Source organism: Hemiscyllium ocellatum, chromosome 9 (assembly GCF_020745735.1).
Source record: "Hemiscyllium ocellatum isolate sHemOce1 chromosome 9, sHemOce1.pat.X.cur, whole genome shotgun sequence".
Taxonomy (NCBI): Eukaryota; Metazoa; Chordata; class Chondrichthyes; order Orectolobiformes; family Hemiscylliidae; genus Hemiscyllium; species Hemiscyllium ocellatum.
Genome location: NC_083409.1, coordinates 54,203,998 through 54,228,605, shown reverse-complemented (window position 1 = coordinate 54,228,605; position 24,608 = coordinate 54,203,998). Strand labels below are relative to the sequence as shown.

Here is a 24,608-nt window from a genome sequence, read left to right as displayed (position 1 = left end):
TTTGTTTGCACTAGAAACCTATTGGAAATCTTGCAAATATTCAAGACTGTCATCTAGATAGAGGGATATCTGGTTGGCATGGATGAGTTGGATCGAAGGGTCTGTTGCCATCCTGTATATCTTTGTGATTCTGAGATAACAGTTGCATGCATGCACTACTGCCTGAAAATTCCCCTCCAAGTCTTGCACCAACCAAACTTAAAGCTGTCATTGGGAAAATGCAGGAGCTTCCTTTCTAATAGCACTGTTTCCTCACATTCCATGGACTTCAGTTGTTCAAGGAGGCAGCTGAGCACCACCTTCTTGAGTTCCATTGGGGATAGGCAATAAATGTTGGCCTTACCCATGACACCCATAATTAAATGAAAAGAATCGGAATGGTAGAGGAGCCATTGTGCTATTGATCACCAAATAATTAGGAGGAGGTGGCAAAGCAAATTTGAAGGCAATAAGGTGCAAAAACTAAAGTGATGATTTGAGGGGGGGGAGGGGAGAAAGGGGTCTTCAGGCATTCCAAATTGCACTGCGGTTAGAGACAATGCAAAGGGCACTGGTTGGGAGCAGGTCATGAAACTTGTATGGAACTTTTGGTTTGTGCCTTTCCAACCCAAAAAAGAATGAGATACTGTTATCTATCTCTGGCAAGTGAAGAGGGACAATTGGAGTCTGATTTAGTGTCAGAGCATCTGCGCAACATTGATCATAATAGCCTCTGGTTTAGAGAAGTAATGCAAAAGAACAAGAAATGATTATAAGTAAAAATTCTTAACTTGAGGCATTTGGAATTGGAATCAAAAGTTGGCAAGCAAAACTGGAATTAAGCACTCGGGGTGTTTCCAAAAGGGGAATGCATCGTGCACAGATTAGGCACCTTCAAATATGGGGTAAAAGACCATGTAAACCTAGGGTTCCCTGGATAAGGGGAAAAAATAGAGGGAATTAAACAAAAGGCAGTTTGACAAGTGTAAGGTACATATGAGTTGATAGAACTCTTTTGAAAAGGAAAGAAAGAGACATATGAAGATTAACTGTTAACCTATAAAGGAAACTCTGAAGTCTGTTAGAAAGGTCTAAATAGTAAATGGATGGGTGAACTGAAAAAATGCACAATCTGCAGGAATCAATCTGTGTAATATTTTGTAAATTCCACTTCAGAAAGAGAGCCAGTCTAACTCAAGATTAGGATGCCTACAGACTCTAACCTCACACCTTTAGTGGATTGTCTGAGCTGAGATTCACCTTTTTTTTAATAAAACCTTGAGTTAAGTTATTTACCTTAAGTCAATCATTGTTTTAAGTGTGGCCTACAGAGAATCTGCAGTAGTGAGTAGAGTGGGTTCTTGATTATGTTTTTGGAGATATATCTCTTGATTAAACTTAAATTGTAAGCCATAAATATTAATTTAACCTGGGGCAGTGTTTGTAGAGGAATACGACGGTGTCATTTTCTGGGTCTGTAGATTGTGAAGGAGCAACAATAGCCTTTAATAGAGTGATATGTATTTCTTGTCAGATGTGGGAGTTTAAAGAGAGTTTAAGGGTTACTGCAGATTATATCTCCATAAATGCTGTTGGATGAGAATCGTATCAAATTGAATGGATCGGTTGGAGAGACAGTTAGAAGCAATGAGGAATTTTCAACAGCAACAGTATGTGATGGATAGCTGTTATAGGAAGGGGGAAAGTCTCAGATACAGTCACAAAGATGAGTTAACTCCAGGAAGGGTAAGAGAGGTAGGCAGCTAGTGCAGGAGTCTTTTGTGGATATACCCATTTCAAACAAGTATGCTGTTTTGGAAAATGTAGGGGGTGATGGATTCTCAAGGGAACGTAGCATGAACAGCCAAGTTTCTGGTGTTGAGACTGGCTCTAATGCAATGAGGGATATGTCGGCTTCCAAGAGATCAATTGTGTTAGGGGATTCTGTAGTCCGAGGTACAGACAGACATTTCTGTGGCCAGTAGCGAAAAAGCAGAATGGTCTGTTGCTTCCCCTGTGCCAGGATCAAGGATGTCTCAGAGAGGGTGAAGAATGTTCTCACGGGGGAGGGGGCCAGCAAGAGGTCATTGTCCACATTGAAACCAATGACATAGGAAGGAAAAAGGTTGAGATTCTGAAGTGCGATTACAGAAAGTTAGGCAGAAATTTAGAAAGGAGGTCTTTGAGAGTAGAAATATTTGGATTACTCTCAGTGCTATGAGCTAGTGAGGGCAGGAAAAGGAGGATAGAGCAGATAAATGCATGGCTGAGGAGATGGTGTATGGGAGAAGGACTCCTATTTTTGGATCATTGGAATCTCTTTTGGGGTATAAGTGATCTGTACAAGAAGGATGGATTGCACCTACATTGGAAGGGGACTAATATACTAGCAGGGAAATTTGTTAGAACTGCTCGGGATGATTTAAACTAGTAAAGTGAGGGGGTGGGACCCAGGGAGATAGTGAGGAAAGAGATCAACCTGAGAACAGAAGCGAGTCAAGCAGTCAGGGCAGGCAGGGACAAGGTAGGACTAATAAATTGAACTGCATTTATTTCAATGCAAGGGGCCTATAACAGGGAAGGCAGATGAACTCAGGGCCTGGTTAGGAACATGGAACTGGGATATCATAGCAATTACAGAAACATGGCTCAGGGATGGACAGGACTGGCAGCTTAATGTTCCAGGATACAAGTGCTATAGGAAGGATAGAAAGGGAGGCAAGAGAGGAGGGGGAGTGGCATTTTTGATAAGGGCTAGCATTACAGCTGTGCTGAGGGAGGATATTCCCGGAAATACATCCAGGCAAGTTATTTGGTTGGAACTGAGAAATAAGAAAGGGATGATAACCTTATTGTGATTGTATTATAGACCCCCTAATAATCAGAGGGAAATTGAGAAACAAACTTGTGAGGAGATCTCGGCTATCTCTAAGAATAATAACGTGGTTATGGTTGGGGATTTTAATTTTGCAAACAAAGACTGGGACTGCCATAGTGTTAAGGGTTGAGATAGAGAGGAATTTAAGTGTGTACAAGACAATTTTCTGATTCAATATGTGGATGTACCTATTAGAGAAGTTGCAAAACTTGACCTTATCTTGGGAAATAAGGCAGGGCAGGTGACTGAGATGTCAGTGGGGAAGCACGTTGGGGCCAGCGACCATAATTCTATTAGATTTAAAATAATGATGGAAAAGGATAGACCAGATCTAAAAGTTCTAAATCGGAGAAAGGCCAATTTTGATGGTATTGGGCAAGAACTTTTGAAAGCTGATTGGAGGCAGATGTTCGCAGATAAAGAGATGGCTGGAAAATGGAAAACCTTCAGAAATGAGATAACGAGAATCCAGAGAAAGTATATTCCTGTCAGGGTGAAAGGAAAGGCTGGTAGGTGTAGGGAATGCTGGATGACTAAAGAAATTGAGGGTTTGGTTAAGAAAAAGAAGGAAGCGTATGTAAGGTATGGATAGGATAGATCGAGTGAATCCTTACAAGAGTATAAAGGAAGTAGGAGTAAGAGGGAAATCAGGAGGGCAAAAAGGGGACATGAGATAGCTTTGGCAAAAAGAATTAAGGAGAATCCAAAGAGTTTTTATAAATACATTGAGGACAAAAGGGTAACTAGGGAGAGATAGAAAGGTCAAAAGGGTAACTAGGGAGAGATACAAAGATCAGCAAGGTGGCCTTTGCGTAAAACTGCAGAAATGGGGGAGATACTAAATGAGTATTTTGCATCAGTATTTACCGTGGAAAAGGATATGGAAGATATAGACTGTAGGAAAATAGATGGTGACATCTTACAAAATGTCCATATTACAGAGGAAGAAGTGCTGGATGTCTTGAAATGCATAAAAGTGGATAAATCCCCAGGACCTGATCAGGTCTACCCGAGAACTCTGTGGGAAGCTAGAGAAGTGATTGGTGTGCCTCTTGCTGAGATACTTGTATAATTGATAGTCACAGGTGAGGTGCCGGAAGACTGGAGGTTGGCTAATGTCGTGCCACTGTTAAAGAAGGGTGGTAAGGACAAGCCAGGGAACTATAGACCAGTGAGCCTGACCTCGGTGGTGGGCAAGTTGTTGGAGGGAATCGTGCAGGACAGTATGTACATGTATTTGGAAAGGCAAGGACTTATTAGGGATGGTCAACATGGTTTTGTGCGTGGGAAATCATGTCTCACCAAATTCAGTCTTTTGAGGAAGTAACAAAGAGGATTGATGAGGGCAGAGCAGTAGATGTGAGCTATATGGACTTCAGTAAGGTGTTTGACATGGTTCCCCATGGGAGACTGATTAGCAAGGTTAGATTTCATGGAATACAGGGAGAACTAGCCATTTGGATACAGAACTGGCTCAAAGGTAGAAGACAGAGGGTGGTGGTGGAAGGTTGTTTTTCAGACTGGAGGCCTGTGACCAGTGGAGTGCCACAAGGATCTGTGCTGGACCCTCATTTACATAAATGATTTGGATGCGAGCATAAGAGGTACAGTTAGTAAGTTTGGAGATGACACCAAAATTGGAGGTGTAGTGGACAGCGAAAAGGGTTACCTCAGATTACAACAAGATCTTAACCAGATGGGCCAATGGGCTGCGAAGTGGCAGATGGCGTTGAATTCAGATAAATGCGCGGTGCTGCATTTTGGGATCGCAAATCTTAGCAGGACTTATACACTTAATGGTAAGGTCCTAGGGAGTGTTGCAGAACAAAGAGATCTTGGAGCGCAGGTTTATAGCAGCTTGAAAGTGGAGTCGCAGGTAGATAGGATAGTGAAGAAGGCATTGGTATGCTTTCCTTTATTGGTCAGAGGATTGAGTACAAGACTACCCAATATGAGAGATGGTCTTATTGAAACATAAGATTCTGGGATGACTTGTTGGGGTATAAAGTAACTCTACAGAGATGGTGTTCCATCACCTAGCCACCCATCATTTACACATGAACAGAACTTCTCTATAGTACTGCCTCATCCAGAGTCTCTGACACTCATCCCTCTTATATGCCAGCCAGAGGTCCTGTTGCGGCTGTATAGGTCATTGGTTCGGCCACTGTTGGAATACTGTGTGCAATTCTGGCCTCCTTCCTATTGGAAAGATGTTGTGAAACTTGAAAGGGTTCAAAAAAGATTTACAAGGATGTTGCCAGGGTTGGAGGATTTGAGCTCAAGGGAGAGGCTTAACAGGCTGGGGCTGTTTTCCCTGGAGCATCGGAGACCGAGGGGTGACCTTATAGAGGTTTACAATATCATGAGGGATATTGATAGGATAAATAGACAAAGTCTTTTTCCTGGGGTTGGGGAGTCCAGAACTAGGGGACATAGGTTTAGGGTGAGAGGGGAAAGATATAAAAGGGACCTAAGGGGCAACATTTTCACGCAGAGGGTGGTACATGTGTGGAACAAGCTGCCAGAGGAATTGGTGGAGGCTGGTACAATTGCATCATTTAAGAGGCATGTGGATGGGTATATGAATAGGAAGGGTTTGGAGGGATATGGGCCGGGTGCTGGCAGGTGGGACTAGATTGGGTTGGGATATCTGGTCGGCATGGACAGTTGGACCGAAGGGTCTGTTTCCATGCTGTACATCTCTATGACTCTATTTCGAGAATGTGACTTAAAAGAAGTTCTGGGATTTACATATTAACGAACCGAAACCTGCAACCCATTCTCAAAGATGAAAGACTTAACCACAATCTAGGTTTGTTCAATGTATCAGTTCAGTTGCATGACAGTGTAATCTTTTTGCTATAAATTCTGTGTCTTGTGGTCCTGCTCCACAACTGCCTAATGAAACAACAGCAGGCCGAAAGCTTGTGCTTCCAAATAAATCTGTTGGACTAAAACCTGGTGTTGTGTGATTTTTAACTGAAGAGTTTGGTATTGTCCAAAATTAAAAAAAATCACTTTTTCAAGATGGGATGCATCCTAGGTTACTCATTGCTATAAGGTTAAATTGCAGGCTCTTAGGTCTGTTTTCATCGTTCACCTTAAATATGGTGTTGATGCCAGAGTACAAACATTGAGAATGTTACATCCAGTTTAAAAGATGGAGTGATCCAAGTGGAGCTAGTCATCTTCATGTCGCTGTAAAAACAGACCTGTAAAAAATGTAATTGGCATTGAAAAATGATATGCTAATGAAGGAAAGTCAGCATAGATTTGTTAAGGACAAATTTTGTCAGAAAAGGTTCACCAGGCTAATTCCTGAATTGAAGAGACTGTTTTGTGAGAGATGGTCTTATTGAAACATAAGATTCTGGGATGACTTATTGGGGTATAAAGTAACTCTACAGAGACTGGTATTCCATCACCTAGCCACCTATTATTTATACATGAACAGATCTTCTCTATAGTACTGCCTCATCCAGAGTCTCTGACACTCGTCCCTTTTATATGCCAGCCAGAGCTCCCTGATAGATGAACAGCCCAATCATGCAACTCTTATTCAGGTAGATGCTGAGGGCATATTTCCTCTCAATTAAAAAATAGTTTAAAATCAAATGGTCTTCATTTCAGTTAGAAATTAGGAAGAATTTCTGCTCTCAGAAAGTGGTGAAGGCTAGGTTGAGGACAGGCAGGAAAGTGGTATTAAGGCCACAATGAAAGCAACCATGACCTTATGAAATGGCAAAGCAAGGCTTAGGGTGAATGACCTCCTTTTTCTGTCCACCTCATGAATTATTGTGATTAAGACTGCTGCACATGACAGTATGCTGGCAGATTTTGTGATAATTTTCAAAAGTGAATTGTTAAATACTTGATGTAAAAAAAAAACTAAAGAAAGTGAAAGTGTGGAGTGGGACTAGTTAGCTAATTACTGTGTTACCATAGGGCTGACTGACACTAGTCTGATAGAGAGATGATGGAATAGTGGTAATGTCAGTAGACTCGCAATCTACAGCCACAACCTAATGTTCTGGGGATATGGGTTCAAACTTCACTGGTAGATGGTGAAATTTGATTTTAATTTGAAACTAAATCTGGAAATATAGTAGTGACTGTGTAATTATTAATGTGAAAACCTATGTGATTCTCTAATTTCCTTTCTGGAGAGAGATCCTTACCTGGTCTGGCTTGCATGTGACTCCAAACCTAGTGCAATTTAATTGACTCTTAACTGCCCTCAGAAATAGCTCAGAGCCAATGAGCTCAATGGCATCTAGGGATGAACAGCAAATGCGAGTCTTGCAAAGGATGCCCATAATTCATATCAGAATTAAAAGAAAAAGATGAATTGATTGATCTCTTCTGTGCTGCATCAGTCTTGATTCCATGTAACACAGGCATTTGTTAGAATAATATTGCCATTTATCCCCCATGCAAGCTTAAGTCTTGCAAAAAGAAAATATGTGAGACAGTATAAAGATTGTTCAATCTGCCACAAATGACAGTAAAAGGAGAGTAAATGTTAAGATTAGCTGATTAACTGAAAATCCTAGAATGTCAGAAGCAAGGCATGATATACCTGTGAATGACTGATTGATTAATTTTCAACTTTTTATTGGCATCATAGTTGTGTGTTTAATTACATGTTTGCACATTTTATGTATAACTTATTCCTCTTTGTCCCTGACATCATCTGTTAGCTTGCCCAAAACAAATGAATTAGAAAATGTTAAAGTACCAAGGGTTGTACGCTATGAATGTGTTTTGACCCCTAGGATCACTCATTAACTTAACATTATCTCAAAAGCTGAAAGAAAATAATTTAATTTTTTCACAAGCGAAGTGCACATAGTTCCGGTTAGATATCATTACATATCGCTTTGTTTATTTGATCATATTAATTCTTATTCAACACTAATTCAGTCTTGTTTTGGTTCCTTACCCTTAATTTAGAACATGTAGCTTTAAGCGTCACTTTAGTGACTTGAAAGTCAACACTAAAATACAGCACCGAGTTTTTGGGGCACCATTGGAAGTGCCAACTTTTAGATTAGATATTAAATTGATGACGTCCGTTAGTAAGTGTATTAAAACATTCCTTGACACTACTCGAAGAAGAGTGGAAGAGTTTTGGTTCTGTTGGAAAGTTAACTTTCAATTACCATTCCTAAAATATATTCTCGACTTATTATCTGATATACATGGATTCTTACCATGCACAAATAGATTACTGTGCTGTGTTTACCAAACCAGTGACCATATTTCAAAGAGAGTTTACCTGTAAAACTTATTGGAATATCCGGAGCAGACAAAAGCTCTACAACAATGCAGGTCTTTCATTTCACTCCCATTTACAGATTTATTGACTTTGATTAAGTTTTGCCCTTAAGTTGTTTAGATTATTTTGTCAATAATTGGCACCAAACAATATTATGAATTTAATTGTTTGTAATTCATTGTTTGTAATCTCAACTTCACTTGATACTAAGACATCTTTAAATCAATTTTCAAGAACTTGCATCTCTTGATAGACCTTTACTCCATTTTGTTGGACATCCACCATCTGCAATTGACAATATTTCACTATTCCTTCAGTATTGCTGGGTCAAGCAGCTCACCATCACTACCACCTCAATGGCAACTAGGATGGATAATAAATCCTCACTCAGTCAGCGATGCTCACGTCCCGTGATTGAAGAACAAAGTTTACTGCCCCTTTCTCACCGATGATGAAGCTTTTGGCTTTTGATCTCTCAGCTGTGCATATCACTGACATATCATTTGTTGAACTCAAATGCTTGCTTTATGAAGATAAAGTTGGAAGTGGCGAGAGGCATTATGGATCCATATTTTTACTCATACCAGGAGCCCATTTGCTCAAATCCCGCTGCCTCGCCTTAGTAGTCCTTCTAATTGCCATTATCAGTGTAGTTAATGATGAATATGGGATAACATCAGCTGGCAGCAAAGTATTGTTGAAGTTTTGATTCATTTATTCTTCACAGTTAGTAAACTCCCATATCCTTCTGAATCCTGAATATACTTCTAAGCTGATCATAACTCAATTTCAATTCCTTAAAATGAGCCTTTGGCCATCTCTTATTCTGCACTGTTCTCACTGCCAACTTTGTGTTGCTACATTAAAGGCCCAGTACAATTGCAAGTCGCACCTGTGGATTACTCCATTTATTCCTTCATAAGACCATAACTCAAGATACAAACTCTAGTTGAGTTATCTCACAGACTGAGTTCTTTTATACTCACACTGAAAGCCTTTGCAGAGTTGCAAATGTGAATAGTTTCTCATCAAATTATCAACATACTGATCATGCATTAATCTTCAGATGATGTATTAAATTGGGACCACTTCTGCCAATTTTAAGATTATGTGGAAAATTCCAGTGCTTTTCAAGAAATACCAAGGAGTTTTCTCTCAATCAGCACCAATTAAAAAAAACAAATGAATTATTTGTTGTTTGTGGAAAATTGATGTCTATGAATGGTAACTATGTTTTAACCTATCACACACTATTTGAAAACATAATTGGCCAAGTGCTTTAAGATGCTCAGCAAATGTAATATTTATTATATAAACATAAGTTAACTTCTTTTAGTATTTTTCTCATCTAACTGGCTAAATAATTTCAGAGTGCAGCAGGCTGCTCTGAACATGACCCAACTTAAAAGTCCAGTTTCTCTTTTTATAGCGTATTTGTTGCAGAATGGGTAGCTGAGTGATTGGTCTGGTCTGTCCGATTTTCATACATAATTGACTTTGCAGGTGAATATCACTGAAGAATACAACGCCCAGCAAGACAGGCACACACATTGGTCCCTTCAGTCAAACAGAGTGCTGATGCCATTTGGTGCAGAAATCATTAGATGTCTTTGAACACTAACTCAGTCAAGAATATTATTGCTATTACTGCTGTTTTCTTTCAGGGAAAATCGACTGATGTATGTCTATTATACAGGAGGAGCATATGCACAAAAATGACTTAAAGGCATGTTGTCCATTTTCCTTTCCCAAAGTTTTGGGACATGTCTATTCCAATCAACCCTTACTGTGCAGAGGATGTTTCCATCTAGCATATGGAAAAGAACAAAAAAGCCATGTACTATACAGGGTTCCCAATTTTCAAGCATCAACTTGCACTTGCACATATGAAGGCACTCCTGTGCAAGGGTGTAAATTTAAAGATCTGACATACAACATTTCCTGTACTTATGAATAGCTATTTTGTACTGTTCTGTATTGTGTTCTGAATTCCGTACAAATCAACTGGAGAACAGGCTCAATAATGGGAACCTGTTCACAACCCGGGAACTATCTGTAATCTTTTTATTGCTTCACGGGTCATAATTTTCTTTGGAATTTCTGCCTTGGTTTTGCTGTAAGTGCAACACTCTTTATAAAGGTAATTAAAATTTCCAACAAAGTTAAGGTGCATAGCAACAGATTGAAGAAATCCAGAACTATAATGGCACAAAATGACAATAAATCTCGTCAGTAAAGATAGGTTTATGCAGGTGCTTAGGAGGTTTTTATTGTTGTATTCTGTTGTCTTTCAGTTACTGTAAACTTTCAGATAATAAATGGAAATTAGGATCTTTGATGGCAATTTGACTCAGTTTTGGTGTTTTTCAGAAGATTTTAGTTTTAAGTATCACAACAGGATTTCAACTGAAGGATCATTATGTTGTTAGAGATGTGCTGACTTTCAGATGAGATTAAATCAATGCTCTGTATGTCTTTACATGTGAATGTAGCTTTGTTGAGGAAGTTCTGCCAATAGTAGCCATTCATCCCTCAGTTTAACACCACCAAAAACACAAATTAACCAGTAATCCATTCCATTTTCAAATTGAAATTTTGCCACATGCAAAATGTCTGTTTTGCTTGTGTAAATGGATTGTGTCTGCTCTTGTGAGGAACTAATTGTCTTTGAGGTCTCTCTGAGGGTATTCTAAACAGTCCAAATGTGTTTTGAAAATGCAAGTCCTTTGTTGTCTTCAGGATCCTAAAGTGCATTAATAAAACAATTGTAGGCATAAACTTTTTTATTTAGCTAGTATAAACAAGAATGAAACAACAGTAAATGCTTATCAGTCAATTACAACAAAATAAGAACAAATACATAGAAACTGACATTGGAATATTCAATAGAGATGTGCAACAAATATTTGGATATTGTTAACAGCAGATGTCATACCATGAATGCCAAATATTCATGTAATGCTTCCAATAAACATCTAAGCTATCTACTAATTATCTTAATTTCTTGTGTTTTCAAGACTCCTATTAAAATGCTAGACTGTAAATCCAGCAGCCTCACAGCCCCTTGGCAGGTTGTGGAAGCTACCATCAATGTGGAAGTATATATCCCTGTACCACCATCTGCAGAACAACAGTTTGACAAGAATTCATTGGTATGAGTTGCTTATTTTGTTTCAAATTATTTTTCATATTTGCATTGAATAGGGTTTCTTGGGTCAAAACTCTACTCTTGTTTTGGATTCAGCTACTGAATTCTGTAGAAAACTAAAGAAGACAAGGTATGATAAAGAATGAGGATTGCAGAGATGTTTGGCATGGCAATCGCCCAATCTTCATTTGATAGTGTTGATGAGATGCTTAGAAATCACTTTATTACTCAGGTGTTTATGGGAGCTGGAGAAAATACTAATTTTAACAAATGTTCTTTGAAGTGGTGCTGCCATGCCAATCTCTTAAAATTTGTGGATTAAGATATCTAATACCTAATAGAAGATTCAATAAAATCTAACTAACTTTTTTAAAACTAATTTTCTGTTCACTTTTTTTGCTATGATTTCTTTTCTCTGATCAAATAAATTCAAATGCTAGCGCAGAAATTATTCCATTTTAATTGATTGGTTTAAAATTCAAAACACAATTCCAGCAATTGTCACAGTGCCATCCCTACTATTGTTATTCTACATTCTGTCATTGCTGAATGGATATGCAGCAATGTAAATACAAAGATGCATCCATATGCTTGTCATCTGTGGCTCAGGTTCCAGGCTGATTCGTCAGTGCTGTATTGAATGAGCGTAGCGTTGTCAGGAGTGCATCTTTCATCTGAAATGTTAAACCCCAAGGCTCATCTGCCTGCCAGAGAGGATGTAAAAATCTCACAGCATTATTTTAAAGAAGAGCAGGGAGGCTGTTCCCAGTGCCATGACCAGATATTTTCATATCAGCCTGTTCAGAGATATTATGACATACTTCTAGAGCAGGGGAGATTTGAATCTGGAACTCCTGGCTCAGACGTAGGTGCACTATCACTCACTTCAGGCAGGGTTCACACCTGCTATTTGGCTTTGTTTTCTTGTGGTGTGACCAACATTAATCCCTCAGTCAGAATCATATGAAGCACAGCATCTGGTCATAATCACATTGCCATTTGCAGACATTGGCTGAGTAAAAATTGGCTGTCATGTTTGGTATAAAGCAATAGCAAGTGTACTTGAAAAATAATTCATTGGCTGTAAAGCCCTTGGGGTGTCCTTTGTGAAAACTACAAAACAAATGCAAGCCATTTATTCCCTCTTAACACCAAATCAGTGGAAGTTTGATTCCAGAAGATTAGTTACATGATTTGTGTGTCCCTTTATAATACAATAACTTGTGAAGTTGTGGTGTCTTTCAACTGTAACTCAGTTGTGTTATGCTGAGCATTTGCTATGGTTGTGAGAGTTAAAGAGAGGATATGCAATGGTAATCTTTATTGTCTGTGTAATTATTTTCCTGTACTTTTTAATCTCTTCCCTTACACCATTTCTCCCTTCCCAGAAAGGTCTGAATTCCTGGGCAAAACAAATTATGCAAAGCAGTTACCTGATAAATGGACAGTTTAAAGAACCAGACAGCCTACTAGGAGAAGGATCGGTATGGAAGCTGAATAATGATCTCGGATTTGTTGCTTTTTAAAAAAATGCATGTAATATAGAAATACCTGACCAGCTGATTTGTAGTACAATAGTTACTGACCAAAAAAATGTGTTATTGTTCCTTTCAATTTTTTGCATTTATATCTTTGAACAGCCTTTTCAGTGTCATCTAGCTGAGTGGGTTTGTACTTAGTTGGTTCCATTCTTCTATAGCTAATGACCAGATCCAGAGAACCAGTTGCAAATTATTTTCTGACTCCTGTGCTGTTCCTTTGTAGTCTCAAAAGGATCTCTCCTCGCCCCTTTCTGTTTCTCATCTACATATTGCTATACAACAACAACATCTGAAAATACAGTATCAGTTTGCACATGTATACCAACAACATCTGACCCTACCTGTACTTTTTGCCAACTAAACAATAGCAAAAATGTTTGAGCCATGTGTAAACTCAGTTTCCTAGCCACAATGCCCATTCTTGACAGCTGTCTACTGCTGAATCTTACTGCTATATTTGAGCAACTTCACTAAGCTGTCTTATTTCCGTCACCTGTCTCTGCCCCTATCTCAACTCACCTGTTGCTGAAACACTCAGCCATGTCTTTGTTACCTCCAGTCTAGAACGTTCCTGTACATTCAACTTGAGACCATCCAAAACTCTGCTACCCTTGACCTAACTCTTAAAATCCTGCTCCCCCAGCACCCCATTCTTGTTAATCTATTTTGTTCCCTGGGTTTCCATGCCTTCATTTAGAATGTCTCATCCATTTTTTTGCAATGACACAGGGTTAGTCAATAACTTCATCATGGAAGAGGCTGTAGGTAACTGCAATCATAACATAATTGAATTTTGCCATAAGTCTGAAGATGAGAAGTGTGAGTCAACGACTCGTGTTTTAAACCTGAATAAAGTTAATTATAAAAATATGAAAGTAGAGGGGGCAGAAGTGAACTGGGAAATTGGATTAAAAGGTACAACGGTAGAAACGCAACAAAGACCATTAAGGCGATAGTTAATAATTGTCAGCAAACTTTTACCCCTGTGAGAAAGGAAGGTTCTTTGAGAAGAATACATCATGCGTGCAAAAATAAAGAAGTTAAAGATAGTAAAAATTGAAAGAAACCCTCTACAATTTTTCAAAGGTATTTTCACTATAGAAGATGTCAAAAAATTCCCAAAGTCGTTCTAGTTGTCTCGCTTTTGAGTGACAGAAATTTTTTTTATATAGGAAATAAACAACATTTGTATTCTTAGTGCAATACTTACTGTAACTATGATGTAATAATGCATATGAATTTAATTTATATGCAGTATTTAAATTTATACTGACCTATTTTTGTTATTTTTACAGAAAAAGAAATTACCAGCGGAAGTTCAGTTCCTGACAGCTCCTGTTAGTTCTGACAGCTAACTTTTCAATTCTTATTCTTTTCGAAATAGCTAGTCAAAAATGTTTATTTAGTGTCATTGTTTTCTTTGACATGTTCAATATTACTCAACAGTAAATATGTCTATTTTTTAATAAAATGCGTCAGCCCAAAAAGTTATCAATAGTAAAAAAGCAGAGAAAATGCAAATAATGAAAATCTGGCATAGTTGCAGAAAATACTGAAAACAAGATCAGCCTGCATCTTTAGTGAGCAAAAGACAATAAATAACTTGGACCACATGGCAGAATATAGCGATAGCAAAATTAAAATAGCTGTTCTTGATTCGCCATTATACTCTTTGTACTGGAGCCCAGCTTAAATAGTGCCATGAAGAAATTTTGTGAGACACCTGAATAAAGTGCACATGTTCTGACCTACATAACTAAACAATGAAGTGGAAGATCCTCAAAAGATAAGTATACAACAATTTATCTTGGACAGAAAGGAGCAGGAATGCATCTTTACATTCCAGACACATAATCTCTGCCTCATGTAATGTTGGTTTCTCCCCTTCCTCCTGTAGCTCACTGCTAGGCAGCTAGATTGAGATCCAGTCTTCCCAATATTTCAGTAAATTATGATTTAATTTATATACTGGAAAGCCAGTTGTGATAACATAGTAACGAGTCTGGCAGCATCCGAGAAGCAGGAGAGTTGATGTTTCAGGCAAAAGCCCTTCGTGAAGGACTTATGCCCGAAAAGTCAACTCTCCTCCTTCTCAGATGCTGCCTGACCTGCTGTGCTTTTCCAGTGCCACACTTTTCTGACTCTCCAGCATCTGCAGTCCTCCCCTTTTCTCTAGTAATGGGGTCTGGCCATCTAAATGGTTTGCATCTCCAGCCAACAGGAATAAGTCCATATGTCTGACTGTCCAAATGTAATAGCCACTCTGTTATTCTCCTTCCCGGCATTCTGATGAAAAATGTTGGTTTAGTGCTGATGTATCCCTTTTTGTTATTCCACAGGTACCAAGTGTTCTGCTGGCATGTTTTGTTTTTGTAGTTAAAATAATAATTGTGTTGTAATACTATACTATGTGACTTCTAAATGATGTGTTTTTTTTAGTTTGTAAAATCCTTTTTATATTAAGGTTCCTATTGCCGAGGGTGAGGTTGATGCCTTAATTGAAGACTGTGGCAGCTCTGTTGGTGTGAAGGGAACTGTACGTTGCAGAGCTTATCTCCATGGCAGTAAATCCAAAGTAAAAGATGCCATTCAGGTACAGCAATTGTATGATGATTAAAAAGTATTCTTAGGAGATTTACATCATTAACTGAAATGTTCTCAACAATATGAAATATATATATAAGCAAGTTCTTCTGTGTTTCTTAATTTGTTGCTTCATGTGCTAAAATTTTACAGTTACAGAGAATCGCTTAAATTTGGGTTATAACTGTAATTAACATGCATTAATTTTGCTATCATCTTCTTAAAGTGGAGATACACAAAAGATTTACATTGGGCACATTCAAAGAGCATTTCTATTAATTCTATGAAGTAGAACATTTTTAAATCCATTCTTATTTGATTATATTATACTTTCTATGGGTATACGGCAGGAAGATGAAAATGATTTGTGTTACACAAATAGTCTTTGTTTACTTTTCTATTCTGTTCATTTGTGAACTTTCTGTGGTATGAACTATGTACTATGAGCTAGGAACTCTGCTGTACAAGAGAAATAGAAGTAACTTAAAACAAAAATACTACACGAGTCTTAATTTATTTCTGTTTCTTCCGATTTTGAAGCGATCTTTTTCTGCTTGATCTTTGTTTACTCAACCCACACTTTCAGGATAATACTATTGCCTCTTTGTAAATTACAATTTTATGGCTTGAGAACTCCTCGTCCTCCTGTAAAAAGAAGCAAATACTTCTTTTTATAATTAATACATTGACATTTTCCTGCAACGTCATAGAATTACATTTGCATAAATATGAGTGTATTGCATCCATTTTTCTAAAGAGAAGGCAGACCTATATTGTAATATGAATTTTTTTTTCAAGAATTCACTGCTAAAAACAATGTCATTGCATTTTAAAAGCCAACTTCAACACTTGTAGTGTCCTAATTTTCAGAGGTTTTATGGCTACAAAAATTGTCACAAATACATCTATTGATTAGTTATGAGGATGTGTGTTGATATTTGCAAAGTTGAATTCATTCATGACTTGCCTTTTAACCACATGCAGCAAGCCATTGTCAATATTCAGGTTTCGGCTAAAAAGTGGTAAATGGGGCATCCAATATGGTGGCGATCTAAGGGGATCGCATTGCAGAGCTCTGCACCTCAGCACAGACAGGACAAATTTCTAACCTGCCAACCCAGACCATCGCAATATCGTGGGACTCTGGAAAGGCTGTGGAGTCCTAGGAAATTATTGAAAGTCAACTTACCTGGATTTTCGCTGTCTGGGGGTACCCAAGAAGTAAGAAGGAGTGTCCGAGGCCAGGCCTGCATCCCAGCCTTCAGGATCCTCTGACTCAATTGCTTACCAGGCCCTGATGAAGGAGCTCGCAAAATCTTGCAAGATGTTGGAAGCAGATAGAGGTGACGTTGGCCCCGATCTCTAACAGCAGCTGGGAGACCTGGGAAAAAAAGGACAGATGAGGATGAACACAGAGTTACAGTGGTGGAAGCTGATACCAGTTCCTCCAAGGATAGGATCCAAGCCCTGGAACCGCAGGTCCATAATTTGCATGACCAAGTGCATGATCTTGAGAACAGGGGCAGGAGAAAAAAATATTCAGATTGGTCTGCCAGAGGGTAAGGAAGGTGAGCGGCTGGCAGAATTTATTGAGGACAGGTTGCCGAAATTCCTTAACTTGGAGACTGGAATGAGAGGCTTGAAGATCGAGAGGGCTCACCGGGTCACAGCACGGAGGTCAGGTCTGGGTCAACGTCCTCGACCTTTTTTGGTACGGTTTCATCATTATAGAGATAAGGAGAGAATCGTGGAAGCTTCCAGAATCCAGGGGAAGGATCTGAAGGAGAAAGTGAGAACTGCAGATGCTGGAGATCAGAGCTGAAAATGTGTTGCTGGAAAAGTGCAGCAGGTCAGGCAGCATCCAAGGAGCAGGCGAATCGACGTTTCGGGCATGAGCCCGAAGAAGGGCTCATGCCCGAAACGTCGATTCTCCTGCTCCTTGGATGCTGCCTGACTTGCTGCGCTTTTCCAGCAGAAGGATCTGAAGGCCCTAATTTACAAAGGGTCTAAGATTATGTTCTTGCAGGACTTCTCAGCAGCAGTGATCCAAAAAAGAAAATCCTATGACGGTGGTCCAGAGAAGACTGAGGGAGCTCGGGATCCAGTACTCTCTGAGGTATCCGGCGGTGCTTTGGATCACCTTGGATGGATCCGTGCATTTCTTTGACATGTTGGAGAAGACAAGAATCTTGGTGTACAAATTAATCTAATCTAAAATCTGATTGAATCTAATCTAATCTGAACAATTTAGTATTAACAAACAGTTGTATTGTTTGGGTATGTCTTTTTTTATCTTTAAAAAACAGTAAAAGTCCAGTTGGGGCTTTCTTTTCCTTTTTTTAGTGGTAATAATCTGGTTTAAACTATATTTGGTAGCAGTTGAGATGTGTACTTTCAATTTCAAAGTTAAGTTATACCAAAGGATAGGTGGGGTGTTTAGCCGCTTTTTTCTTTAAAAAAATGTTCATTATTCACCTTGCAATTCCATGATGTATTCTCTTTCCTTTCTGGTGTGTTTACGGTGCGGCTCTAGCTAGGAAGAGGGAAAATGGTTGGGATGGCTAGATGCCTACTCATGGGCAGTTTATACCTGGTTCAGGTCTTTAAATGCCTGGGCTGCAGTCTTGGCAGTGGGTCAGGAAGTTGGGTTTTGGGATAGGTAGTTGCCCCCTTTGGGCAGGGAGTGAGTTCCTCTATTCAGCACCATTGGTGTTTTATATGTTGGTTTGCTTTTTGGGTTTTGTTATATATGATCTTTGTTAGCTTTTGTTTGTTAAATGTAGTGGTTTTAGTTTGTATAGTTTTTCTATGTTAGATGCACTAAGGCTCGGCGATTTGTGGTCTGAGTTCCTCCTGTCTGGAATTTAAATGTTACTGCAGAAGGTTATGGCTAATGACTTGATTAAATGGTGTACCTGGAACATCAAGGGGAGTCGCTCACCAATTAAGAGGAAGAAGGTACTTTTGAGTCTTAAAAAGGAGAAAGTGGATATTGCTTTGTTACAGGAGACACACTTAGATGATAGGGAGCATTTGAAACTACAGCAGAATGGCTTTGATTGGGTTTACTTTTCATCTTTTAATACTAGAAGTAGAGGAGAGGCTATATTGGTTAGGAGGAATCTCCCATTTAAGTTACTAGAGTGTTGTAATTCTCAAAGACCTGATAAACAGGAAAGAATATGGTGTTTTAAATGTTTATTGACCTCTGGCCCATCCCCTCAAATCTCTGCTAGATGTGTTCTCTAAACTGATCAGTCTCGAGTCCCGGCATATCCTTATAGGGAGAGATTTTAACTGCCTCATGGATCCCACAGTAGACAGGTTTCCCAAAGGCCCCCCATTACCCTCTATACAAATGAAAAAATTAGTAGATTTGTGTGTGGTGTTAGGGTTGGTTGACGTTTGGAGGCATTGCCACTCTACAGGCAAGGATTTTACAGTTTTTTCCAATCCAGATGATGTCACACCAAGATTGATTTTTTTTTTCTGACCCCTGTGGCAACCCTGGACTTGGTGGCATCTTGTACAATTGGTAATATTACCAACTCCAATCATGCTCCAGCTTACCTGTTGGTTAACATTAAGGACATTACAGTGGGGTCAAGACACTGGCGAATGGATACCTTTATCCTCAAGGATAATAGAGTTGTGAAGTACTTCTCTAGGCAATTTTGGGCATTCCTAGACATTAACTCATGCTCGGTTAATAGCCCATCCGTCCTTTGGAAAACTGCCAGGGGTGATTTATTTCCTACTCTGCCAGTAGAAAGCGGCAGAAGGGTGAGCAGCAACATCTCCTCGATGCATGGTTGAAGGGAGCCTAGGAGGCTTACTTTGACAGGCCCTCGTTGGTCAAGGCACAGAAGATTACGGAGCTGCAGTCTGTATTGAATTCCATGCTCATGCAGACACCAAAGAAGGAGCTTACTTTTGCAAAGCAAAGGTTATATGAGCATGGTGACAGGCCAGGCAAATACTTAGCATATCTCGCCAGGAAAAGGAGTGCCCCTCAAGCCATGATGGCGATTAGGGAAGGATCTAGGAACCTAATCTGTGACTCCAAAAAGATTAATGTGGCATTCCAGAGATTTTACTCTTAAATTATACCAATCTGAGGGTTGTGAGGAGGAACAGGCCCAAATGGAGTCCTTTTTCAAGGATCTGGAACTGCCGGGTGTGACCTCCGAACAAGAGTCCTCAATGCCCTCTTATCAGAGCAAGAGGTGCGGGAGGCTGTGAAGCAGCTTCAGCGTGGAAAGGTGCCCGATCCTGATGGACTTCCCAGCAAATTCTATAAGGAAATTATAAACATACAGTAGCGCTTCAACATACAAACGACTCCGTTCACGAACAAATCGGTTTACGAACAGGATTATACGTAAAAGTTTGCTTCAACGTACGTACGAAATTCAAGGTACGAACGCAAAAAGCTCGTGTGTGACCACGTGGTTTCATTGTTCTGATTTGCTACGCGCACTTTGAACACAAAAGCTCTCGGGCCCCACGTGATCTCATTCAGTTCGTCTTTGATGCGCATGCACTGTGAACATCGTTCATTGCTATGTCCAAGCAATCTTATGTAGCTATCCGAACAATGGAAAACATTGATTCAGTTCGCGAACTTTTCGGTTTGCGAACTGGGTCCCGGAATGGATTAAGTTCGTAAGTCGAGGTGCTACTGTATTGTCAGGCCCAATGCTCAATATGTTTAATGACTCATACAGTCATGATTGTGTCTCACCATCTCTGAGAGGGGGCCAATATTTCGCTTACTCTTAAAAAAGGGAAGGTCTCGGAGGACTGTGCTTCATACAGGCCCATTTCACTCTTAAATGTGGATTTTAAAATCCTCTCTAGGACTCTTGTGTTAAGGCTGAAGACTGTGTTATCTTCTATTAAAGAGGACTAGGCGGGCTTTGTAAAGGGCCGCAGATCCTCCAATAATGTTAGGAGGCTGCTTCATGTAATGCAAGCATGTCAACAGCAGTCAATACAGGGATTGATGATTTCTCTAGATGCAGAGAAGGCATTTGACTGAGTTCTGTGGCCATACTTTTTTTTTAATACAAAGAACAAAGAAAGTTTACAGCCCAGGAACAGGCCCTTCGGCCCTCCAAGCCTGTGCTGATCTGAATGTACTGTCTAAACCTGTCGGTCAATTCCTAAGCATTTGTATCCCTCTGTTCTCCACCTACTCATGCATCTGTCCAAATGCATCTTAAATGAATCTACCATGCTTGCCTCTACTACTTCTGCTGGCAACACGTTCCAAACGGCCACCACCCTCTGTATAAAGTACTTGCTGCATGTATCCCCATTAAACTTTCCACTTCTCACTTTGAAAGCAATACCTCTCGTTATTGAATCCTTCACCCTGGGAAAAAGCTTGTCTCTATCCACCCTGTCTATACCCTTCATGATTTTGTAAACCTCAATCAGGTCCCCCCCATCTCCTTTTCTCTAGTGAAAATAAACCTAACCTACTCAACCTCTCTTCATAGCTAGCACCTTCCATACCAGGCAACAACGTCGTAAACCTTCTCTGCACCCTCTCCAAAGTGTCCATATCCTTTTGGTAATGTGGTGACCAGAACTGTACACAGCATTCTAAATGCAGCTGAACTGGTTTGGCTTGGACGAAGTCTTCATAAAATGGATAAAGTTCTCGAAAATAACCCTCTCACTACAGTCATCACCAATGGGGTGCTATCAAGCAATTTTAACATTTTTTAGGGGCAGCCGGCAGGGCTGTCCCCTTTCGTCACTGCTTTTTACATTGGTGATTGAACCATTGGCAGAGTCTATTTGTAGGGATCCCAAATATCAGCTCCAAAAGTGGGGTCAAGATATTACATAAGATTTCGTTGTACGCGGACGATGTCCTTTTTTTTTAATCAAATCCAGCAGTTTCAGTGCCTCCCCCGAAACAATGCATCAATGCATTTGGCGCCTTTTCGGGATATAAGATTAATCTTGCAAAATCAGAGGCTATACCTATAGGTGGTCTTATGAAGGTGCTAGGTCTTGAGGGTGAATATTGATTTCCATTTAGTGGTCACAGCGGGGTTTTGTGTATTTGGGCATATTCACTACTCCAATTTTGGATCAGTTGTTCAAAGCTAATTTTGTTCAACTGATTGACAAAATCAAACAAGACCTTCAAAGATGGGAGGCACTTCCGGTCTCGTGGTTGGGTCGGATAACGCTTTTTAAGATGAATATTCTCCCCCGTTTGTTGTACCCTATATGGATGCAAATGTGTTGCTGGTCAAAGCACAGCAGGTTAGGCAGCATCTCAGGAATAGAGAATTCGACGTTTCGAGCATAAGCCCTTCATCAGGAATAAGAGAGAGAGAGCCAAGCCGGCTGAGATAAAAGGTAGGGAGGAGGGACTAGGGGGAGGGGCGATGGAGGTGGGATAGGTGGAAGGAGGTCAAGGTGAGGGTGATAGGCCGGTGTGGGGTGGGGGCGGAGAGGTCAGGAAGAGGATTGCAGGTTAGGAGGGCGGTGCTGAGTTGAGGGAACCGACTGAGACAAGGTGGGGGGAGGGGAAATGAGGAAGCTGGAGAAATCTGAATTCATACCTTGTGGTTGGAGGGTTCCCAGGCGGAAGATGAGGCGCTCCTCCTCCAGCCGTCGTGTAGTTGTGTTCTGCCGGTGGAGGAGTCCAAGGACCTGCATGTCCTCGGTGGAGTGGGAGGGGGAGTTAAAGTGTTGAGCCACGGGGTGATTGGGTTGGTTGGTTCGGGCGGCCCAGAGGTGTTCTCTGAAGCGTTCCGCAAGTAAGCGGCCTGTCTCACCAATATAGAGGAGGCCACATCGGGTGCAGCGGATGCAATAGATGATGTGTGTGGAGGTACAGGTGAACTTGTGGCGGATATGGAAGGATCCCTTGGGGCCTTGGAGGGAAGTGAGTGTGGAGGTGTGGGCGCAAGTTTTACATTTCCTGCGGTTGCAGGGGAAGGTGCCGGGGGTGGCGGTTGGGTTGGTGGGGGGTGTGGATCTGACAAGGGAGTCACGAAGGGAGTGGTCCTTGCGGAACGCTGATAGGGGAGGGGAGGGAAATATATCCTTGGTGGTGGGGTCTGTTTGGAGGTGGCGGAAATGGCGGCGGATAATACGTTGTATGCGCAGGTTGGTGGGGTGGTAGGTGAGAACCAGTGGGGTTCTGTCTTGGTGGCGGTTGGAGGAGCGGGGCTCAAGGGCGGAGGAGCGGGAAGTGGAGGAGATGCGGTGGAGGGCATCGTCGATCACGTCTGGGGGGAATCTGCGGTCCTTGAAGAAGGAGGCCATCTGGGTTGTGCGGTGTTGGAATTGGTCCTCCTGGGAGCAGATGCGGCGGAGACGAAGGAATTGGGAATATGGGATGGCGTTTTTACAGGGGGCAGGGTGGGAGGAGGTGTAGTCCAGGTAGCTGTGGGAGTCAGTCGGTTTATAATAGATGTCTGTGTTGAGTCGGTCGCCCGAGATAGAAATGGAAAGGTCTAGGAAGGGGAGGGAGGAGTCTGAGACAGTCCAGGTGAATTTCAGGTCGGGATGGAAGGTGTTAGTAAAGTTGATGAACTGTTCAACCTCCTCGTGGGAGCACGAGGCAGCGCCGATACAGTCATCGATGTAGCGGAGGAAAAGGTGGGGGGTGGTGCCAGTGTAGTTGCGGAAGATGGACTGTTCCACATATCCTACGAAGAGGCAGGCATAGCTGGGGCCCATGCGGGTGCCCATGGCAACTCCTTTAGTTTGGAGGAAGTGGGAGGATTGAAAAGATAAGTTATTCAGGGTGAGGACCAGTTCAGTCAGTCGAAGGAGGGTGTCAGTGGAAGGGTACTGGTTAGTGCGGCGGGAAAGGAAGAAGCGGAGGGCTTTGAGTCTTCAATAAGCAAACTTTCAGGAGACTGAACGGCTGGTTCATCTCCTTTATTTGGCGTCATATGCGGCCCCTCATTAAATTGCCTTACATGTTGGGGAGATGGATCTCCCGGATATTAAAACATACCAACTAAGCTTGTTTTTATCCTACGTGAGTGATTGGGCCTGTGGCAACCCTCTTTCAATACAGTTAGATATTGAAACCTCCCAGGCTTTACTAACTTGCTGTTTTTGGACCAAATTAGGACAGTTAGGGAATATTGCCATAACCCAATAGTTATCAATATTGTTAAAACATGGAGGGCAATTTGGCAGAGGGAAGGCAATATTGGCAAAACATCCTCTTACACCGATATGCCAGATGCCAGATTTTCAACCAGGGATGATAGATTCAGGATTCAAACATTGGGAAGCAGGAGGTGTGTCCTGCATGGGCGATTTATTTGAGGGAAAAACAATGGTGTCCTTTGGTCAGTTAGCACGGAAATATGAGCTATCTAACAAGGACCTCTTTCGCTTTTTCAAGTTAAGGATTTTATTCAAAAAAAGACTCCACTTTTAACTAATCCCTACAAATCTGACATAGAATGGAGGGTGCTCAGTGCTTTATATCATCAATTGAGGGAGGTGCCTCCTCAGATGTGTTTGAGCGACTCTGCAGGGTGTGGGAGAGCGTGCTAGGTATTGAGGTTTCTTCAGAGGCTTGGGAAGATATTTGGGAAAATGCAAGAAAGGTATGAATTTGCAATAGGACCCATGCTTTACAGTTGAAAATTCTCCACAGAGTCCACTTGGCTCCGGAACGTTTGTCAAAATTTAAACCAGGGATATCTTCATGTCCCAAGTGCAAGATTGGTACAGGCACTCTTACCCATTTGTCTCTGGTCCTGTGGTAGGCTTCAAACATACCAGAGCACTGTGGCAGGTGTATTGGAGGGGATTTTGAGTGTAAAGGTGGAGAAGGACCCGATCTCTCCTCTTCTTGGCCTGCCCGGTGTGTTCCCTGTAGATGCGCAGAAGGAAAAACTTTTCAACATCCTCACTTTCTGCACAAGAAAGAATATCTTGTTAGTTTGGGTATCCAAAAAGCCCCCAAGTCTGTTGAGTTGGTGGAAGGTTGTTATGGAGCATATTCCCTTGGATTTTCTCACGAATATGGTACACTACAAAATGAGAATTTTTATAAGACGTTGCAGCCCTTTTTTGGAATGCCTGGACACGGATTAATCTGCCACACTAATAAGAGCTTTTATATAGCCGTAATGATTGTGTTTTACGTGTCCAATATCGAAGGAGGAGGAACTGCTAACGTATGAGTGTCTTGTTGGC

At 40.9% G+C, this 24,608-nt stretch overlaps 1 protein-coding gene across 1 annotated transcript in view; it reads left to right on the top strand.

Annotated features, from left to right (window-relative positions):
- The window catches only part of odr4 (odr-4 GPCR localization factor homolog), a 117,869-nt gene that overhangs the window by 51,431 nt on the left and 41,830 nt on the right, over positions 1–24,608 (top strand). The window contains exons 8-11 of the mRNA XM_060829755.1: positions 11,156–11,290; positions 12,675–12,770; positions 14,123–14,164; positions 15,292–15,420. Of these exons, the coding sequence (XP_060685738.1) occupies positions 11,156–11,290; positions 12,675–12,770; positions 14,123–14,164; positions 15,292–15,420 (402 nt within the window). The remainder of the gene's footprint in view (positions 1–11,155; positions 11,291–12,674; positions 12,771–14,122; positions 14,165–15,291; positions 15,421–24,608) is intronic.